The sequence below is a fragment of the Eutrigla gurnardus genome, assembly GCF_963514095.1.
Source record: "Eutrigla gurnardus genome assembly, chromosome: 7".
In the NCBI taxonomy this organism is placed as follows: domain Eukaryota; kingdom Metazoa; phylum Chordata; class Actinopteri; order Perciformes; family Triglidae; genus Eutrigla; species Eutrigla gurnardus.
Genome location: NC_139921.1, coordinates 12654327 through 12677652, shown reverse-complemented (window position 1 = coordinate 12677652; position 23326 = coordinate 12654327). Strand labels below are relative to the sequence as shown.

The 23326-nt window shown below is 41.1% G+C and overlaps 1 protein-coding gene across 1 annotated transcript in view; it reads left to right on the top strand.

Annotated features, from left to right (window-relative positions):
- LOC311015862 (apoptosis-stimulating of p53 protein 1-like) overlaps positions 1 to 22315 on the top strand; it is a gene marked incomplete at its 3' end in the record, with an annotated part of 71704 nt that extends 49389 nt beyond the window's left edge. Inside the window, exons 6-14 of the mRNA XM_084013302.1 lie at positions 679 to 735; positions 846 to 966; positions 1248 to 1327; positions 1436 to 1603; positions 1676 to 1816; positions 6115 to 6295; positions 6702 to 6830; positions 21626 to 21693; positions 22064 to 22315. Of these exons, the coding sequence (XP_083869428.1) occupies positions 679 to 735; positions 846 to 966; positions 1248 to 1327; positions 1436 to 1603; positions 1676 to 1816; positions 6115 to 6295; positions 6702 to 6830; positions 21626 to 21693; positions 22064 to 22315 (1197 nt within the window). The remainder of the gene's footprint in view (positions 1 to 678; positions 736 to 845; positions 967 to 1247; positions 1328 to 1435; positions 1604 to 1675; positions 1817 to 6114; positions 6296 to 6701; positions 6831 to 21625; positions 21694 to 22063) is intronic.
- Positions 22316 to 23326: the final 1011 nt, after the last annotated feature.

Below are 23326 nucleotides of genomic sequence, written 5' to 3'. Positions count from 1 at the left end.
AACCAGTAAATTTGTATGACCAATATGATCACAAGGAAATTATGCCGTTATCAATCTAATAACAGCCTGTGTCACTTGCAACTGCAGTATTTCCATTTCCAGCACCTTTATCAGTCTGTACGAAGAAATTCTAAATGACAACTTGATGAATGTGAAGATGTAAACACACAATAAAAAGTGTGTGTGTAAGTATCAGACAGCAAACTAGTTCAAACCAGTGAGAAAAGTAAAGCCCAAAAAAACACAAATGAATACTTACAAAATGATAAAAAAAAAACAACAGAAAATAGGTGTGTTCATGCTGTACTCCTTCACTCCAGTAAGTTGTTCTGAGAAAATACATCATTTGCCACAGAGGCCTTGTCTATTTTGAGTTAAAAGGTATTATGGTAATAAATTAAAGCATAAAAATAATGTTTGAAATATTCAAAGAAAGTATTCTAGGAAACTGGGGTCATGTTTTTGTCATCACAAAAGTCAGTCTGCATGACTGAAAATGTGCCTGAAAAGGATCGGAAATCTAAAATGTGGATATCGTTAATGCAAGAACCGTTGGTCTGGCTGGACAAATAGGTAGGGTAGGGCAGCCTATTGGTCGGTAGGAAGGGAATGAGCAGAACAATGCAAGCATTCTAGGATCAACCATTGTATATGTCCTCAACTTTTTTTTTCATCTAGGAGCAGAGACTGAAGTATCTACACCAAGGAGTCAGGTCTAACCACGGACAGACACAGGTAGGCTGTCTTCTATTATTGATGTCTGTCACATTAAAAGTTGACTAAAAGTAGATGAAAATTCAAATGGCTATTTAGGCTCGTGTCTTTTCTTTTTGTGTCTTATTTAGTCAGAAGCTGAGAAGCTGCAGCGGCTGAAGGAGCGAGTGGAGACTCAGGAAGCCAAGCTGAAGAAGATCCGAGCCATGAGAGGACAAGTAGATTACAGCAAACTGATCAACGGAAACCTCTGTAAGCCTTACCACAGAGCAGAGTTTACAGTATGACTATGGATTACAGGCACTGCAATTTATATAGTCTGTGCAAATGTAATGAGTTGGAAGCTAATCAATTGCAATATGTGATACGGATAAAATGTCTTTGGCTTTAAATATTGCTGTAGATATGTGCAGGCATGCAAAAATAGAGACAAACTTTAATAAGGGTAATTAGTAAGCAAATACAATGGCAGTCAAGCTGTTTTACCTGAGCTATTTCAGTCTAATTTGTATTGTCCTGGTTTCCGTGTGCAGCTGCAGAGATTGACCATGTTAGCAGCCTGTTTCAGGAGAAGCAGGTCGAACTGCAGTCTGCTGTGGTCAGAGTTGACCAGGTAATGTTGAGGGTTGTTTGTGAGGGAGGTTTCATTATGGGTCCAAATCTAGCAGGACTGAGTTACAATCGGGTGAGTTGTTAAGCTCTCTCTTAATGGTTTTACCAGTTGACCCAGCAGCTGGAGGATTTAAGGAGAGGACGCCTGCAGCTACACACTGTTGCAACAGCTCAGGGAACACACACCGGGTCCCAGGGGGCACCCACTGGCCAGAAAGGATCGGCTCTGTCTGGTCCTGCAGCCCTGGAACTGAGGAAACTCTACCAGGAGCTGCAGGTAAAATGCACTGTCAATCTCCTTATTTCAGCATTAGAAAGAGGAGTGTATATGACTTCTAATGTGTTTCAGGCTCGTAACCGTCATAACCTGGAGCAGAGCAGCAAGTTGGCCCAGAACAAGGAGCTACTGAACAAGAGGAATGCCCAGGTGACAGTTATGGATCAACGCATTGGAGACCTAAGAGAACGACTGCATAAGAAGAGAGCAGAAGTACACAACTTAACTTAAGTATTTTCCTCAGCTAATAGAGAGGCAAAGTCACCCCTTCTGGTGGACCACCATGGTATCATATATAAAAACATTTAAAACAATGTACAGCAGTTAATGACAAGAGACAAACATTTTTGGCTGGACCGTAGAAGCTGGGTGCACCGTCGTTTGAGGTAATCAGAGCGAGCAGACATAGTTGCATTCAAGACTTGTGACGGACACATGGACATCACTCTGCAGTGTTTGTAATGTGAAATGCAAAGCTGGAGAAATAAATACATCTACAGCACACAGAATATGGTGTATCTAAAAGCTAAAGAGTGCACCGTTTATCAGAGCCTGAAAGCTAAATCCCCCACAGCAGCCGTAACTACCTTTAGCCCCTAAGACACAGCAAACCTTTTAGTGAAGCATTGTGAACTTCATCAACATGTTTACATGATTAATTGGCTCGTTGGATACATTGTTGTTGGACATAACTGATGATTACTGTGATAACGGTCTTGGTTGGCTCAGCATTTTTAATAGTAATAGCCAACACTCAATTCAGTTAATTTATTTAGTGTCATATCATAACATAAGTTATCTCAGGACACTTTACATATTGAACATGATTATCAGAGTCAATACATTTTCAAAGTCCCAACATCACCCAGGAGCAATTACAGCGTGACAGTGGCAAGAAAAAACTGCCTTAACAGGCTTTTAGGCAGAAATCTCAAGCAGAACAGGGCCCTCATTTATCAACAGTACATATGCACAGTTCTGTGCGTAATGAGTGCATACAATCATTCCTATGCAAAGTTGTATCAACTTGTACTATGTAAATACAAATAAGAAATTATTTGCTTACAAGGATAAATCAGATTATTGGCAGAGGTAATTATATACTTATGAGGACCTATTTATGAATGAAGATATTGATTTTAGCTAATAAATTACTTAAAATGTTACACACTGTCCCTTTAAACAATCTCAACATCCACATGTATAAAATGTATTTTCTTTGATTAATAATTACTAACTTAGTAATTTTGAATAGTTAGGAACAGACACAAGGCTTAATTGGTGTCAACATCTATAAAAGACATCTTTGACAGGTATTTGAAAATGTAACATGTTTCATCTTGCATTACTGGAAGGTTTAGTAAACAATGCACTCTGCAGGGCATTTTCAGAACACGCTGATCTGTGTGATCCGAGTGGCTTCTGAGTAGGAACCGCTTCCCCAAACAGACATTACTAGATTTATGCCGTGATTTGGGGCTGATGTTGGAGTGAGAAACGAAAGCCATTCCTGTTCACATCCAAGTCCGGTCCACCCTGCGTTTTTGGCCACCGGCACGTTCCAGTGTGCCAATCTGTCTCAAATGCCTGAGATAGAAATTTCCCTGGGCCTGAATCCCTTACAGGAATCCACAACAAGCCGAGATCAAATTCCATCACAAATTTAATAGGAGCGATAGCCTGCACCCCCAATAAAAACACTGTCACACAACGAATGTAATAATGTTAACAGAAAGGGGTTTAATTCCATCAATGTACTAATAATACAGCACTAAGTGAACTGAACAACATCACCTCAATTTATGTTACAGAAAAGTTTCTTTTCTTTGTTCTCCATGATGCCTGTGAGGGAGGGGTTTCTTAAACTGATGTTTTGCTACCATATATGGTTAATTGGGGGCGTTTCTGAATGCAAATGACCCCAAATGTGCACGAGCATGGTCAGGGGTGCAGATCTGATGTCAGGATTGGGTGGGACACAAAAGTGTTTTGTTTTTTTTCCCGTATGCAACTCTTACCATGCCACCATTAATCACTTCGTAGAGGCTCGCCATATCATTCAAAAAGTACTGCACAGGGAATCATTTATTGTGCTTACCTCTCTTGTTTATTTGTCCTAAACAGCCAACAGCACGAATCACTACTTACTTAACTGTTATATTAGTAAATATAAATTTTGCGGGCATGTAATATCTACTCATGTTCTTATCTTTTGCCTCCCTCCAACCCTCCCAGATCCCCAATTCTTCTCTCAATCTTCCTTTTCTCCCAGTTTATGGGACTACTTTGTGCATGATTAATTCATATGGATGAAGTCTGAAAATATATTTGTAAAATTTTTAATAATTTAGGGTATTTTTCTTGGGGGGGCAATTCATGTTTTGAAATTGGGGGGTTATGTTTGGCTGTTTTGTACTTACACTCATTCAAAATTTAGAACCTTTTCTAGGCACTGTTGATAAATGAGGGACCAGGCCCTTGGGTTCCATCTGCATTTGGTGTTGGTAGTATAGTAGTAGTAGTAGTAGTATTAACAGTAATAGTAGTAGTATCAACAGTAGAGATGCAGATTTTAATCAATTTCTGATCAATAGTCAGTCGCCTTAAAAATACTAGCAGTAAGAGTCAAACAAGACCACGGTGTCGGTGCAGTCATGATCAGGTTCCACCATGGTCCAGGGAGACCTGCAAGACCAACCACTGGATGCGCCTGAAACCAACATATTTAGTTACCACAACACTGTGTGACATTTATTAGTATGTCCGACACCTTAGTATGAAACCGGTATTCGTAAATTGCAGACTATTACTGGGGTAATATCACAGTATGACGTACAGCGGTGCTGCTAATGCCACAATAACAAAACAGGAAGGAAATCACATGCTTCATCTGCGTCATCAACACTGTTATCCTGGTGACTGACGGACAGGTTGTAGAGACGTTTGAGTCGGGAGAGAGATGGATGTTATTTTGTGTGGTGTACAAAATAATCATTGAGGTTGATAAGTTAGTTTATCTGCAATTAAGCACATTGACCACACACAGTCCAGCATATACGAGGTTTCCCCATGTCTCATTCAATCATGTGTGAATTGTGACATGAATTAAACTTCATAAATTTAAAAGAGTTTACGTGTCAAGAAGTCGCATTTTGTAATATATCTGTTAGTAAGTAAGAAAGTAAGTATAAGATTGAAAATATGTAATTAGAAAGCCTACACACCCAAAAGTTGCATACCGTAAATCCTCTAATACTGGCCTGTATTCTATTACCGGCCGGTCTCTAACATTGGCCAGTCCCGCTGTCGGTGGAGGTAAATAACGGCCGGTCTCTAATGGAGGCCGGGGCAAGTGTCCACAGGCAGCGGTATTTCCACGCTTCCCATTCATTGTCAGCCGTGCAATGCCTTCGCGTCGCGGAGATTTTGCCTGAAGCCATATTAGAGGATTTACAGTATGTAAGAAGCCCTGCAATGCATTCGGCTCACGGAGAGTATCGAGAGACGGTGCACTGCCGCCTCCCGCAAGCTCTCGAAAATCTTTTAAACTGACCGTTGTCGATCCAAAATAAAGACAGATTCAGCAACTGTATAACTTATTTCTCGCATAAAATGTTTTCAGAAACACATTTCGGTGAACTATTGTCGCAAAATAAGAGAAAGTTTCCAAACGAGCCGCCATGTTGGTCAGTTTGAAATCCGGGAGCAGACAGGACAGCTGTGAAAGCGATCGTCCAATCAGGTGCAGCCATGAAGTGTGCATGTGATTGTATGAAGGAGAGCGCCTGTCAATCATCCTCCTAGTGGCAGCCCACCAAGTGTGCAATACTGGCAAGCGTAATATGGCAGCTGCGGAGCCAAAGAGGATACTTTTTCAATAAATGAACCTAGTATTTTATAGGTTCAAATAGACACAAAATCGTGTTTTTATTCATTCTACTGGTAGCCCGTTTGCTCAAATAGAAATAGGGGCCTGTCTCTAATTCTAGCCTCCTTCCAATCAAGGCCTAGGCCGCGATGCACTTAAGTAAATAAAGGCCTATATTAGAGGATTTACGGTAATTGACATATCTCACTGAAGCTACTTCTGCTTGCGTGTTTCATACTGTGATACTTACAACAGGTCTTGCTCATTTCTTTTCCTGGCTGATAAAAAGAGGACAAAACATGTCAGGTAACATTTGCAATGGAACATATTTAAGTTAGCTAGCAAGCCACGTTAACGGGCCAGTTGGTAACGTACATTGCACAACACGAGAGATGTAGTTCACTGAGCATTTTCACACAAAACTAGATGATACTACGACAAAATGCAACTTCCTTGACTTGCAAAATTATTTTTTAAATTGACAAACATCATATGTGTAATTCATGGTACAACCCAGATCAAAAGATTATTTGTGAAATAAGGTCCCATGGTGAACACTAGAAGGGGCCATATACTTCATGTATTTAATTTGTTTATCGTTTGACAGTTCCTGTAGTTCTAATTCTGTTTGCCACCCTTTCAGTTGAGTCGTGTAAATGGAGGTGGCACGTCCTTGCCTCAAATCACTTCCCATCCAGGGCGAGTAGCGGCTGTCTGTCCCTACATCCAGGTTCCAGCAGAGGGGAGACAGGAGGCAGGGTACCCCCTGCCAGCTGACCCACCCCCTAAACCCACCCTGCTCAGCCACGTCCGCTCCCTCTCAGGTTGGTAGATTTACATTTCTTTTTGTTTGTTTGATATTTTACGGCAGTGAACTATACTTGAATCAGTTTGCTTGCTATCTTTGAGTTTCTTATACTGTATCTCTTATCTTATATCTCTGTCTGGGCTCTAACTTGCTGTCTATTTCCTTTTCCTGTTTGTTGGCTCCTTTTTTCCTCTTCCCTTATCTGTTGTTGCTGTTACCTTAACTGTGATGTGTTAATGTTATTGGTGATTTTGTAATCATTGTTTTCATCACATCTTGATGTTGTGGTTGTGCTTGCTGTTGTGACTGATCCTGTTACTGTTTTGTGACATCATCCCAATGTCATCGTGATGATGGTCATGTCTGTGGTGATGTTGTTTTGTCATGGTTGATCTTATTACTTGGTCTTTTCTGGTCAGCAGACGAGGACAGGTGTGGCATCAGGAAGCTTCCCAGCCAATGGAAAGTGTCAGATTTAGACATCGTCCTGTCAGAGCCTACTAAGATGTGGGAGGGACCTGGGTCCCCTCAAGGGATTGACAGTATCGGCAGTGAGTCCCTAGAAGTTGCTAGACAAACAACACTGGTTATAGATTAGCAGCACCTGCTTCCTCAGTCCTTCATCTGCACGTTAAGGTGTTATTGCAGAAATCCTCTTAGTTTGAGTCCTGGGCTGAAAAATCGAAGGGTGCATTCAAACCAAGAATGCTGTGGGGTGTAGTTTTCTAACTATACAGAACAGATGATTAGAAGAACATAATTGAATGAGTTGCAGAAAATGACCTCAAACTGTGGGACACAGACTTGAGTCTCATGACATCTGATAGCCAGCAGTTTCTCGGGAATAGGCAGCCCATCCTAAGAAAATAAACTAAGGATAAACTGTAAGGACAGAGACTCATTGGGCCCTAGTTTCGTGGCGCTGCGCAGGGTGGCGGAGCCGGCGCAATGCAAGTTTCGACCAACACAGCCTTGCGCACGGTCAGTTTGGCAGTTTGGTGGATCGCCTGCGCCGAGATGGGTGTGGCAGCGCAGCAGGGGGAGGCGTCACAGATTCAGCTTGGCGCAGTGGAAGTTTCGTGCCAAAAAGCCGTGCAGAGACCGAGACTATATATATATATATAAGTGAGAAGTAATTTTTTTCACATGGATTTTTAGTATACCATTGAATAATGACTGAATACATAAGCTTAAGCAACAAAATATTGTTTATTTTTGTTCAACCAAGTCCAACAGACCAGTGCAATTTTTGCCATCAAGTGTAGCAATAGCATATTTAGAAATATAGTACATTTCAGAAATTCACCTTCTGTAAACTATAACACTTTGTACATTAGAGTTCTCAACGAGCCTGAAAATTACAACCCGACCCGGCCCGTGGCTTTTAAAGCCCGGACCCGATGTAACCTGACACATCAACATGGATTATCTGCCCGAGCCCGGTCCGCGGCCGGACGCCCAGACTTTTACGGTGAACAGCAGCGATGATTAATACATTTTTTTTTTCACTGAGTGGAAAAAATTAAGCCCGAGGTCCGACCCATCACTTGCTTATATTTTAGACCCGAACCCGGCATGAACCCGCGGGTCCCGTCGGGTTTGTCGGGCCGACCCGACCCGTTGAGAACTCTATTGTACATTCAGAACATTGGAAACCCTGACTATTAGAAATCATCTCTCTGTAGGTGAGGGTTAACCCTCCGACGCTAGCTACCACACTAAGTATGTGTGTAGTGTATCAAATATCTAATCTATATCTAATGTATTATAAGTATGTTTATGATGTATTATACACTCACTGGCCACTTTATTAGGTACACCTGTCCAACTGCTCGTTAACGCAAATTTCTAATCAGCCAATCACATGGCAGCAACTCAATGCATTTAGGCATGTAGACATGGTCAAGACGATCTGCTGCAGTTCAAACCGAGCTTCAGAATGGGGAAGAAAGGTGATTTAAGTGACTTTGAACGTGGCATGGTTGTTGGTGCCAGACGGGCTGGTCTGAGTATTTCAGAAACTACTGATCTACTGGGATTTTCACGCACAACCATCTCTGTGGTTTACAGAGAATGGTCCGAAAAAGAGAAAATATCCAGTGAGCTGCAGTTCTGTGGGCGCAAATGCCTTGTTGATGCCAGAGGTCAGAGGAGAATGGCCAGACTGGTTCGAGCTGATAGAAGACGATCGAGACGCCAGAGCCTCATCCCACTCCTCCGTTCTCATTCTCCTCGACCTATCAGCTGCATTCGACACAGTCAACCACCAAATCCTCCTCTCCACTCTGGCTGAACTTGGCATAACTGACTCTGCTCTCACCTGGTTTACATCATACCTGACAAATCGCACCTTTCAGGTCACATGGAATGGCTCTATGTCCAAACCCTGTTCTCTGGACACGGGTGTCCCTCAAGGCTCAGTATTAGGACCGCTTCTGTTCTCACTATACACCAGATCACTAGGTTCTGTTATCACATTGCATCGATTCTCCTACCATTGCTACGCAGATGACACCCAGCTGTTCCTCTCTTTTCCCCCAAACTCTGCAACTCGCATCTCGGACTGTCTGGCTGACATCTCTGTCTGGACAACTGCACATCATCTCAAGCTTAACCTGAATAAAACCGAACTCCTCTTCATCCCAGGGAAAGACTGCCCTCGCATGGACCTGTCGGTCACTGTCGAGGGCATCACAGTATTGCTGTCGTCAACTGCGAGGAACCTGGGTGTAATCCTCGATGACCAACTATCCTGCACCCCTGCTAATTACTTATGTAACACTTCCTCTGTGGAGAAAGAGGCTGGGTCAAACTGCTATTTTTCATAGTTAGCAGGCTTCATTTTTTAAAAGCGTAGCATCTTAGTACAGTCAACCAAGTCAGTTACAAATGATGGAGGATCACCTTTCTGTTGTTTGGGGTTTTGTAATGCACTCACTTTTTTGGCTGAACCGTAGAAGGTCAGCCCTATAAGTTGCTCTGTGGCTGATAGTGAGTAAGTCAGTGATGAAAGTTGGACCATTGGTCAGTCGAGTACATCACCAAGAGGCTCATGAAGCTGCGTGCAGACAGGAATCAGAGTGAGCAGATACAGTCAGATTCAAAACTCGACATGGACGTCACTCAAGTCAACATGTCTAGAACACACTGAATACAGTGTATCTACAAGCTAAAGAGCACATTGTTAATCATAGTCTGAAAGTGCCATCCCCACAGCAGCTGTAGCTACCATTAGCATGCCTGCAGCAGCGTCTTAACAATCTAACTTAAAGGAAAACACCACCGCATTTCCATACTGAACTATGTTCTGCTCTGATGTTAGACGAGGTGATACATACCTCCCTCTCCTCTGTGCGTGCACTCAATGGCTCTTGCGCGCACTCCGCGCAGCGCTAATTTGCTAGCATGTAGCTTGTCCTTAGGATCCAAAGGGGGGTGAAGTTAGAAGCGACCAAGCACTTCCACGTTGTCCCTATTTAAATACGGTTACGCGAGTAGTTACACGACCCAAGTTTGGCTACACAAAATGAAACATGCCAATTTTTCTAAGCGGATAACAAGGATAACTATATAGTATGGCGGAATAACAACTGGAAGCACTTCGACGTCGGCGCAGTAATATCATCACTCCGCTCCCCCTCTTACTTCCATCAATAGAACCTACGTGACCTGCACGCCGTCGCCTGCACTACCTGTAGTAGTTTGTGCACAGTTGAGGAAGCATCAGGTTGTAGTAAGATAGTTTGTGAACAATCAAACATCATGGTTATAACGTGCATCGTACAGGGTTGTGAAAACAAGCAGAAGGTATATAGTCCCGTCATGTTTTGAGTGATGATATTACTGCGCCGACGTCGAAGTGCTTCCAGTTGTTATTCCGCCATACTATATAGTTATCCTTGTTATCCGCTTAGAAAAATTGGCATGTTTCATTTTGTGTAACCAAACTTGGGTCGTGTAACTACTCACGTAACCGTATTTAAATAGGGACAACGTGGAAGTGCTTGGTCGCTTCTAACTTCACCCCCCTTTGGATCCTAAGGAATATACTGGGACAAGCTACATGCTAGCAAATTAGCGCTGCGCGGAGTGCGCGCAAGAGCCATTGAGTGCACGCACAGAGGAGAGGGAGGTATGTATCACCTCGTCTAAGATCAGAGCAGAACATAGTTCAGTATGGAAATGCGGTGGTGTTTTCCTTTAATAGACAGCTAAACTCTAAGTGAAGCATTGCAATCTTTATCAACATCTTTAGGTGATTAATTGGCTCGTTGGATGTTGTTGTTTTTACGAGCATTAGCCAATTGTGCCTGGAACTCCTCACCAACATGATATTTAATCCCCACCACACTGTGTGATTTATTATTATGTCCGAAACCTTAGTATAAAGCCAGTTTTCGTGAATTGCAGACTATTAACAGGCAAATATCACAGTATGAAGTACAACGAAGCTAACACCGCAGTGCTAACAAAACAGGAAGAAAATTGCATGTGCTCCGCCCGTGTGTTGAAAAAAACATGTTAACTTGGTGACCGTCTGACAGGCTGCAGGTTGTAGAGACGGTTTGAGTCGAGAGAGATGGATTTTATTATGTGTGGTGTTTAACAAAATTATTGAAATACAAACAATTTTGAAGTTGAAAGATTTGACACAGATGGCGTGCCAAACAAAATACATTTGGTTTTGCTGTCGTTCAGGTGCAAAAAGTTCAGAGCCAGTCATACAGTCCAGTAACTGAGTAAATGCAGTGTTTTTATTGGGTCTCATGGGCAAATATAACTGTAAATCGTGATTCGGTGCTATATTGGGATCTAAAACCAGACTGAAATTTATCGAGAAAATAATTAATCTCTAAAAATGTTTGTAATTGAATCAAAACAACTTTTTCCAATACCTTAACAAGAAAAGGCAAGTGGGAGACGGGCCTAAAATTGGACAGCACAGAGGGGTCAAGATGTATGGAAGTAATTCTGTGCCATCAGAGTTTGAATATGAATTTCTAAGATTTACATTTTTTAGTATCAAAATCCGACTTTGAATTTTAAAAACCATCAAATTTCTAGCACTGACATTTTTTTTGCCTCTAAATTTTAAAAAAAATTCAGTGTAAAAAAAATCAACATCTCAAAAAAATCCAGTCTAAAAAAATTAAATATCAAAAAATTCAGTCTAAAAAAATTCAGTCTAAAAAAATTCAACATCTCAAAAAAATCAGTCTAAAAACATTAAACGTAAAAAAATTCAGTGTAAAAAGAACCAGACTCAACATCCGGGTCACCAGGGAGAAGCAATCGATCCCTGTCTCAATTCAGCCAACGTCCAGCCAATCATGTTACGCTCCATTGGTCATGTGACACCCACCCAGGTAGGACAGACCGGTCAGGCCATGGCCACAAATGCAGGTGATGGTGCATGTTCGAAATGCCGTACTAACGTACTGCCTACTACATACTCAAAGTGTATGTACTGCATACTGCCTACTAAATGAATGTTTGAGTATGCTGTTACCCTCAGACTGTTCACATGGAAGTATACACATCTCATACTACATTTTTTTTAACCTTATTGACATCTCGTCCTCATCTTCTCTCACAGCGGTTCTAGCTCCCGTTTAATGAAAATTATTCATCAAAATATAAAGCATGATTACTATTACACTTAATTAAATATTTCTAAATATTTATTAAGTCAAACTACCATTGTCAAATGTTTTCTAGTTTATTATATATGTGCACTCCCACGCTTCCCTTTCTTCCTCTTACCTGAGTAGCTGCTTCACTCGCCATACACTCTTAGAAATAAAAGTGCTAAGTAGAACCATATAAGGTTCTTTGGTTTGTCCTCATAGGAGAACCCTTTTTTGGCTCCAGGTGGAACCTTTATAAAAGGTTCTGCCTGGAGCCAAAAACCCTTTTGGAGGATTCTACCGAGAACCCCACATAAAGGGTTATACCTAGAACTGTGTGTGTGTAAGGTTCCACCCAGAACCCCCCATGAGAGGTTCTACAAAGAAGCCTTACTGGGGGTTCCACCAAGAACCCTTTCATTTTCCAAAGGTTTCATCTAGAACCCAAACAGGGAGTTTCATCCAGAACCCCTCATTAGAGGTTCTACAAAGAACCCACGCAGGGAGTTCCACTAAGAACCCTTTCATATTTCAAGGGTTTAATCTAGAACCCGCACAGGCAGTTCCACTAAGAACCCTTTCATTTTTCAAGGGTTTTATCGAGAACCCACACAGGGAGTTCCACTAAGAACCCTTTCATTTTTCAAGGGTTTTATCCAGAACCCACACAGGGAGTTCCATTAAGAACCCTTTCGTTTTTCAAGGGTTTCATCTAGAACACGCACAGGGAGTTCCACCAAGAACCCTTTCATGTTTCAAGGGTTTCATCTAGACCTCACACAGGGGGTTCTAAAAACATCCCCTTTCAAAGGTTTTCACCAATAATTGTCCTGTCTTCTGAGGGTTCTATAAAGAACCATATTGTATTCTACAGATCAGTTTAGTTAATATTATATTGTGGTCATTTATCATGTTGACATTGAACAAATATTCAAAAAAATTTGGGAGAAAAACATTTATTTAAAGATAGTCCAACAGAACAGACTGTGTAGGTCCCAGGGGAGAACAGGTCAAAAGTCAGCATAGGTCCAGTGGAATCAGCAACATGACAGGCCAGACACATCATGCTGTCCTCAGTAGGTGAATTTGTGTAATCTCCAGCAATGGTGACATAGCAGAAAGTGGAGACAAAAAAAGAGTTTGAGTTCCATCAATCCAAGGTGCACTTAATGCGCCTTATTGTAAGCTATCTTCAAACAATAAAATAATGCATGGTCCAATGAAAGGAATCAGAGTACATACTGTACGTACTAATTGTGACAGTGGAACAGAATCATGAGAAAGTGAGGGAACCCAGCAAAGTTTTCACATCAATTTAAATAATGTTGAAATACTTTTCAGTGTTATGTAACAAGTACTCAAAATGTTACGTATTGTAACAATAATGGAAATCTCGGCAAAACCCTCTTTTTCAAGCCAATGGCACACTTCAGCTTTCGTCCAAGCTGTGTAAGTCATTTCTACAAGAAAACAAACAAACAAACGAACAAAACATAACAAGAAACAAATGCTTAGTCCACCTTTCACCATAAAAGTCCTCAGCTAGGGTCGAGCGTGCTGAAATAAGATATTATATTTAGCTGACCTTGATTCTCTGAAGTGTCTTCTGTTCTCTCTCTCTTCTGTTCTTCTTTGTTCTGTTCTGTTCACAGTAATCACTATTGGTATGTCACACCTGGTTTGTAGAGGGGGGAGACCAGACCATATGGTGCAATCCATGGGGCAACCAGCTCTTAACTCACAAATGACAGCCATCATGGGGCCACACCAACACACCAAACCTCGCCCTTTCCCCTGGGAGATCAAGGTTCAATTCCCGGCATCAACAAACCCTGATGCGGTAGCCCCAAAGTCAGCATTACAATATGATTTTTGCATCAGTTAAGGCTTGGCCTCTGACATCAAAGACCTTCCTCTGTCACTGAACTTATGTGCAGCTTCACAACTTGACTAAGCCAGTCAGCAGGGTACAGCAGCCATGGGATGAGGCCGATCATGTAAAAGTATGAGGAGACAAATACATGACTAAAATTGTCTGTAAAATAAGTGTTTAATATTTTTCAAATTGTCTGTCACTAATCCACACATCACCTCAGTAGGCATTAACATGGTCACTCTATATCAACCAGGCCTTGAACTCACAACCTCAAACTGTATCTCTAGATCACCTGACTTTCAAACTTTCAAAAGCCATTGTCCAGGGAGTCATATAGCTCACTTAGATGCCCCAGAAAGAGTGGTTATATCCTTGCTGCAGGGACCCAGGGTTAAATTCCCCCAGCTACTTCTTTGCTGTGTGTCATTTCCTCCTGAAGAAGGGAGTAGTGTAACTAAACTTAAAAAATAAACACAATTATAGCTGCTGCCCAGCGATGGGTCGGGTCCGGGCTATTTTTGGCAAATTTAGGTAATTCTGAGCAACAAACAGGAGAATAGAAAGGCAAGACAGTTGACATTGTAATGTTCATTTTACACCAGTTGTTGCCTGAAATCCACAATTACTGGAACCAAAGACCATTGTCTATCGCACTGAGCTAATTGGCAAGTGGCAACTCAACTGTGGCTTCACAAATTGAGTAAGCCATTCACTGTCGCGCAGGCAGTTTTGAAACCCCTGTAAAGCCCAAAAAAAAGATGGATGTTTTTGTCAAACATCTACCATGACTCTAAAATGTTGCCCCCTTGCTGGGGCTTGAACCACATCATCTGGCACCAAAAACCAGCTCCTAGCCAACTGAGCTGATTGTCTGGAAGTGCAATCAGCAAGGTATGATATCTGTCAACATGGGAATTGAACCTGTGACCTAAAAGCAGAAGTCACACATTGTACAGACTAAGCTAAACAGACACATGATCAGCTCCCTCTGTCTGACCACTGACATGAAGGTGCTGTCAACCTGGCTTTGTGAGTGAGTGTAGCGAGTCAGAGGAGTCCCTGATCTACACCTTCGGCTGGATAGCTCAGTGGGTAATGGTACAGACTTGGATTTGGAGGGTGGGGGTTAAAATCCCAGTCACAGCTAATCTTTGCCTGGGTCAACAAGATTATCTGATGAAGGTCTTGCTTTCTTATAATTAATGGTTGTAAAAAAAATAAATTGGTAACAGAACATTTCAGGATAGGACTGCCATTATTTGTATGTCTGATCAGAAGGTGTAAGGTAATAGACTAGTATGGTGGATGTGATGACTCAACAGCTAGCTGGTTAGCTCAGCCACTACTGCCAGTGACTTTAGACTGGGTGGCAGGTGTTCAAATCCCAAGATGGACAATTATGTTGCAGTTTGATCAACAGGATCTGGAGAAGAAAAGCTTGCTTTAAAAAAACAAAAAAATGAATATGAAAAGTATTTGTATCAGTAGTCACAAGGAATTGTATTTTGCACCATTATTGGTAAGTGTTATCATGAAGTATGTCTGGTGACACAGGATCTTATACCCATGCTTTCAACAATCCCTGAAGAACTCTTTCTTCCAAAAACAGTTCTCTGGATCAAAATAGTTCTTACAGGAACCCTTAGTGTTACCAAGAACCCCTTTAAAACCCTTTATACAGGAAAGGGATTTTAAAGGGTTCTCTGGATCAAAATGGTTCTTACTGGAACCATTAGTGTTACCAAGAACCCTTGTAAAACCCTTTCTTCCGTTCATATATCGTATTATAACTCTGACCACGGAACAGCAGCACCTTCACCGTACATGGAATTTGGATTTTCCTCTGAAGTAAGTAATATCACTTATCTGGTTTAAATAAGTTCCTTTATTATTTGATCATCAATAGACAAGCATATGCATGCATAAACTAAATCAACAGACATGTAGGCTAATATAAGTCGTTTTAATAATATCATGTATGAGTTTGGTGGGATAAAAAAATACAAATAGTGGCCTAATAATGAATAATTTATGAGACAAATAATCCATGTTTTATATACAGCTTGCAATACGTGTACGATAAGAAGAAATAAATAGTTTATCAACAAATAAATAGGAAAACATTCAGAATAAATGTAATATATGATGTTTTCTGTTACAGGTTGGTGCCAGAGGGCCGTACTGCAGGTCAATATTCATGTTCCCCCGCTCGTCCATTGCTTACTAACAGAACATAGTTGGGTTCCATGTCCATAGTTCCACGGTGGTGATGGGGATGACAGCGACGAAGCCAACGAGCCACTCCAGCAGTCCTGGGACATCCTCAGAAGCTCCAGCAGTCCTGGGACATCGTCAGAGGCTCGTAGCTGCAGTGTCTGCTCCAAATGTCCAGATCCCTGTACTGCAGGAACAGGATTATTGTTGAGGTTTTATTTTTGTTTATCAGTGGAGCAGTTTATAAGTAATGGAACACAGTACACAGTTCTTACAGTCAAATGTTTCCTGTTAAATGTTTTACGATTATATCTGATGTACAAATCTAAATAATAAATATCTGAATATATATGATTGTTGACTCATGTTTTAGGCCTGCAGGTCTATTTCCCTCCTGCTCTGGAGGAGAGACCCTGCTGCAGTGGTTGGTATCATGGCTGAGGAGATTGGGGTGTATCGGGGTAATAGTAGGTCTTTGCTCCACCACCTCATCCATGACAACAACCTTCCCTCCATCCCTGTTCTTAAATAAACATCCTGTATGAAGATCAGCACATAAAAAAGTTTTACAGCTCATTGATGATTCCTTGCCGACTAAAATAACTGTTCAACAGAAACATTTCAGGTAGACATCTCAGGAGAGCAGTACATCTCCCGTCTATATACACTGGTTTCCAACCTTATATCATTGAGTAGCTAAATATGCAACAGTAGAACTTAAAAGGAGCCCTGCATATGAGAATTACAACATTTAATAACACATTTTCTCACGTAAATCCTGTCATAGCAGCATTCCTCCTGCCGGTGAAGTTCTCCTCATCATTCCCTCCACCCAATGAGGCGTTCGGTGTCTGCATCAGTCCCTTTAACGAACAACGATGCACCGCGTTATTAGTCACCGTTAGTAAATATATAACCACGGTTTAAGATGGGCACTATCTTCTTAGTTAACGTCGGTAAAAATGGCACATTTGGCGCTTCGTTTACGGTTGCTAACCTCTATGGTAAATTAGCGTCAGTAGGCTAGCCGCCTAGCAGGCCCTTCGATTTGTAACGTTAATGTACAATTCCAACAACAATGAAGTAACGTTCATTATCAATACGATTTAAAAGTCAGCTGGAAACATAAATATCATGTAACAGCATACTTACATTTGTACGCGATTTGATGCTGGCTGTCACCAGGATCGCTGCATTCGTCCGCCATTATCCAAAAAGTTTCAGAAGTCAGACGACCAATGGAGCGCAACATGATTGGCTGGACGTTGGCTGAATTGAGACAGGGATTAATTGCTTCTCCCTGGTGACCCGGGTGTTGAGTTCTTTTTACACTGAATTTTTTGACATTGAATTTTCTTAGGCTGAATTTTTTGAGATGTTGAATTTTTTTGGACTGAATTTTTTGACGTTGATTTTTTTTAGAGTGAATTTTTTGACACTGAATTTTTTTAGACTGATTTTTTTTAGAAATTGAATTTTTTTTACACTGAATTTTTTTGAGATGTTGATTTTTTTTACACTGAATTTTTTTCAAATTCAGAGGCAAAAAATAATTCAGTGCTAGAAATTTGATGGTTTTTAAAATTCAAAGTCTGATTTTGATATTGAAAAATTCCAATCTTAGAAATTCATATTCAAACTCTGATGGCACAGAATTACCTCCAAAAAGATGTGTTTTTTTGAGGAGGGGCCTAACAGCAGTGTGTGTGAAGGCAGCTGGGAGACCCTATTATCAGGTAAACACATTTTTATAAATGCTTTTATACCTGATAATACAAGCATTTATAAAAATTCAGCGAAACCTTTTCATACTCACGCGTGAAACTTGCGTCATGGAAACAGCTGGGTACACACGGAAGTGGCGTTGACGCAGCGCTAGCGTTAGCAGCAGAGTATAGAAGCTATCAGGCAAGTGTCCTTTTAAACTCCTGGCGTACTTACAAACTTTTAAATGCCTCGTTTTGTGAGTACAGACCCTATGTGTACTACTGCAGAAGTTTGGTAACATTCCATGCATTATTAGTGGGGTTATTTACGAGATATACAAGATGTACCATCGCGCCAGTACTAAGCCATTCGGCTGATAGCCCTATCATGACCAATGTTGGCCATCGCTAAAAATGCTTCTGAGGGGGTATTTGGCTGGATGTCATGGTGGAAATTACCTAGGGTGCATTTGACTCCGAACCATCACTTTAATAAGGATCCCTCCTCGCTTTCTGCATCTTCTCTGGCGACTGGTGCAAGGTAACCAACAGGAGAGACGCCGTAGATGTGGCGGTATGGACGACAGGAGAGGCAGCAGCGTCTTTGAGTGTCCATCAGAGCCACAAATTGGTAACTTTTCTAAAGAGTCACAAATATTAAGAAGTGTCAGGCGATCATACACCTGCAGCGGTGACACAATCCGTGCAACAACAAACAGCAGGCACAAGAAGAACAGCAACAGCCCCCCAGGTGACGCTGCAGCCTCAGCCAAAATCTCACTCTGAACTCAGTTAAACACTTTAGAGCCCTGCTCCATACCTGAACTGCTTAGGGCAACAAGCATCTTGTCCGCTCGTAGTTTCAAATGTGGGAGTGGGTCGGGACGAGACATGAGCAGGAGCAGGAGAGTGAGCAAGGATTGGATCGGAACATTTATCAAATAGTAGCCATGCGGACCGGATGGCTACTATTGGATGAATTTTGGCTCAATTGAAAAATCTTTCAAATCGTAGACTACAGCTTTAATAATACAAGCAGTAATTCAAACAAGATCACGGTGTGGGTACAGTCATGATCCAGGGAAACCTGCAAGACAAGAAAGCACAAGGACTCTGGACGCATAAAGAGAGAGACTTAGTGTCATTATTAGTCTATATTAGTTTTAGTTTTAAGCCTACTCATAAATGTGGGAACTGTGTCTACCTCCCGAACCAAAACCGAAAGATGGTTCAACAAAAGAGGAGCTTGATGGCTGAATGGCATCCGCTCTATTTTTGGAGACTCTAGGAACGACAAGTAACCTGCAGTCTGAGGGCACAGTGACCTCTTAGGACAGTAGGGTTTAATGAGCTCCTTAAGATATGATGGTGCTTGCCAAAGAGCTTTGTAGGTGAGGAGGATTTGAAATTCTATTCTGGATTTAACAGGGAGTCAATGCAAAAAACACATGGTGCAGCATTCTGGATGAGTTCGAGAGATTTAAGGGATTTATTAATAAGGAATTGCAATAATCCAGCCTTGAGGTAACAAATGCATAGACTAGTTGTTACCTCAAGTTATAAACTGTATAAAATACTGACGAATGAATGAATTAACATATGAGTGTAATTTGCTTCAATATAAGATCTTACAAATCAAACATCCTAAGATATGAGTATGAGGTTTTAGTAATTTAAGTTAATTTGTAACATTTTACTCAAATGTAGCTTACACATGTAATGTGAGCGCATAAGCACATTGACCACACACGGCCCAGCCATATGCTAGGTTTCACCTAGACTTGTTTCATGAGTTTTCCCCCACGTTAACCAACAACCTCATCAAAAACTGGCAGAACACTACCCAAAGTTACATTTTATGACTGCATTTGCCAGTTACTATGAGTGTTTGTTTATCGTTTTATTATCAGACATCTATTTTACCATGGCAACAAAAACACTTCGTACCCCTTTGCATCCAGGTTCATGATCAAATACTTTAGTCCAACTTTTGTACTACTTATGGATGCTGAACACATGTTTGAAGTGGAATTAAAGTGAAATTAAAACAGAAACTGGAGAATACACAGTAATCCAGTGTTGTGCAAGTTCACACTTGTCATGAACTAGTTCAAAGTTCAGTTCACACATGTTCAAAGTGAACTGTTCACGTTCATAGTTCACCGTTTCAATTCTGAACTGGTTCAAAGTTTAGGTGAGAAATGAAAATGAAAGACTGAAACTACTACTGAACCTGTTTGCTCACAAAGGACTCAAAGGAATTATCCCTTGAGGTGCCCTTGTGGGCCCTGTTCCCATGTTCACAACTACGTGTTTTTGTTTAGAAACAATAACACGTTCACATTTTTGCCTTTTACAGGCAGCGGGAGAGGGGGAGAGGAGGGGAGGGGCCTAGTGAATCTGAGTGAGCGGAGTGAAGGTATGTGTCCACAGGGGTGATTTTAAACGCGAGTGGACGCGCCGCTTCCCAGTATTGCACGCTTGGTGGGCTGCCACTAGAGGATGATTGACAGGCGCTCTCCTTCATACAATCACGCGTACACTTCATGGCTGCACCTGATTGGACGATCGCTTTCACAGCTGTCCTCTCTGCTCCGGAGTTCACGCAAACCAACATGGCGGCTCGTTTGGAAACTTTCTCTTATTTTACGAAAATAGTTCACCGAAAGGTGTTTCTGAAAACATTTTAAGCGAGAAATAAGCTATGCAGTTGCTGAATCTGTCTTTATTTTAGATCGACAACATTCAGTTTAGAAGATTTTCGCGAGCGTTTGCGAGGCGGCGAGTCGAGCCCGGCGCCTCTGATTAGCATAAAGTAAATTTGACTTCAACTTTATGCAAATGAGGAGCGGCCAACTCGCGCGTCGTCTCTCGACATCTGCTGCGACGCTACCAGAATGCATTGCACGGCTTTTCACACAATGAATGGGACGCGGGGAAACACCGCTGCCTGTGGACACGTACCTTGACAGACGCTGCGCTCACACAAACTCTGTGAAGAAATCAGAGTGATTTGCTGAACTTATAGAAGAGAAACTACAACAAAAATATCGATCTCATCACGCTAGTATCGATCCACTGCCAATACTCACCTTGCTATCAATACCATCAATATTTGGATCGATCCGCCCACCCCTAACTATGACATGCTGTTTCTAAAGTGCGAGCAGGTCGTGTCACGACTCATCAGGAGAAAACAAATTCTGTAATGTTTAATTGGACCTCACCATTGACGTTCGTCGTTCATTTCACACAATCTGAACTAATTCATGTTAAAGTTCTTTATTTACAAATGTGTTGCGTTCAGTTCAAATTTCACAGAAAAATGAACGTGTTCAATGAACGCGTTCTTTTGAACTTGTTCATGCACAACACTGCAGTAATCACCAGTTTAAATAATGTATGTACAGCATTTGCTATGTTGAAGCAAATCAATTGAAAGCCAGACTTCTCAGTTCAAATAAAAAACAACTCAATGACTTGGAGTCTGTTTCAATTATTTCATAACTGTTATATGGTACCAGATTATAGAGTGTGGAGGTTGTGATGTTTATGTTTTTCTTAGTTATGTTTTTATTTTAGTAATTTGTTTTTCCTTCTATATTTGTAGTAGAGTGGCATACTGTTTATGGCAGTTATCCTTAAATATTTAGGCTACTGTCAAGTGGACAGCTCTCTTCCAACTTCTTGCGCTTCATATCAACATGCCTCCTGTTCTCTAACTCTTATCTCACCTTTTATCTGCTTTAATCTTCATTAACATACATGATACTTTGCGATTTTCTTTTCTGTTTGTGACCTTCTTTGCCTCTTCCTCTCCTTAATTGACCTTCTCATTTTCATTTTGTCCGTTTCTCAACATTCTCACTCTCTCTCTCTCTCTCTCTCTCTCTCTCTCTCTCTCTCTCTCTCTCTCTCTTTAGCTAATGAAGCATCATGGCCTTGTGTCAGTAAAAATATGTCAGATTGGAGGACCTACAGTCCAGAACAGGTACTGTACTGTTTCTACACAAGACACGTGGAGATAATAATATACTATAATAGTAAAAGTTATCATGATAATATTAATGTCTAATTTCTACCAGATTATATTACATTACATTACATTACAAACCCAGACATTCAAATATTCTTCATCTTGCTAATAGCCTCCTTGAGGCCATTTCTAGGTGTCCTAGCTCCCACCTTGAAATCTGTGTAAATGATTGTGTGAACTTTTCAACTCAAGAAATATCTTTTTTCTAATAGCAATGCTAATTTTCATGGAAGAATTAGGACATGCAATCAGGCTTAAGAAATGTTTTTCTTTCTCTCTCTCTCTTCATTTCAATGTCTCTCTCTCTCGCACTCTCTCTTATTAGCTTCCCTCTGGTTATGGTACCTACCCCAGTGCCACCCACCAGACAGCAGGGCATCACTGTGCCTCAAGCTCCCTGCCCCGTTCTGCCCCTGGTACACTGGGCTGGCCCCGATCGAGTGCTGCAAATGCCACTTCATCCTCATCTTCATCATCGTCCTCTTCACAACAAATACAGCAACGGATCTCCGTCCCTCCAAATTCAATTCAAGGTAATTTTAAAAATACCCTAAAGGGGACTTATTTATCTTTTTAACCTGGACCAAATTTGCCATCTTTGTTATGACTCAGCGACCAAACTGTTAAAATTAATAGTATTGAGCTAGAAGGGTGCAGCTGGCGTAAAGAAGCCAGACAGACACACTTACCCTTTGCTTGATCTGTTCAGTTTGGCATTGTGTTAGTGTAAGAATATCAGGGTAGGCTAGGTTTAGGCAATTTTGAAATGTACCTATTGACGATATTGCTTGAATAAAAACAACAATATTCAAAATGATAATCTTGAAAAATAAAAATTAAACATGTCTTTAATCTCTATTTCTACTGAAGTTTCTCTTTGGGTTTTGAAATTTTCAAATCTAGTCCAACTACATAAGGACAGTGATAAAAATGATCTCAATAGCTATTGGCTGATTTACAAACTTTCCTTTCGTGCTAAGGACCTTAGCCTGAGGTCATTGGTTAAAATCTTGTTTTTAAAATGATTCCTCAAGAAATTCTGTGATAAGTCCACACAAATGGTTTCAGAGCCAAACATAGAACTGACACTGCTATTCAGTCAGGCAGTAGATTGGATGCAATCGTCTTGTGACCTGACATCATCAGGCTCTAGACAGGTCCAGTATACAGTACCGGAACAGCAACTTTACTGCATCTGGCCCCATCTTCTGGTGTAAAGCTGTTAACAAAGTTAACTAAGCTTCATAATTCAACGTCAACTTTACAGGTGTTATAGTCATCTTGGTGGGTAAATGCATTGGTATCGATGGTAGCGTTATTTGTTTGCGTTTTGTTTTGTCGTAAGTTTTCCATTTTAACCATCATGTTGTTGTTTACTCTTGGACCGGTTTTAGTTAAAATGACTGCGTGAGCCCGGTGGCCTTCATGTTCGCTGGTTGGACTCTGAACTTTCTTTCTTTATCTTACTTATCTTTAACTGGTATTTGCAACACTAAATCAAAACAATTATTACAAGCCTTGCTGTTTTTGAGAAACTGAATGATGATGTAGTGTAGATGAGATGTACTGTATGTGTAGCATCTACAAA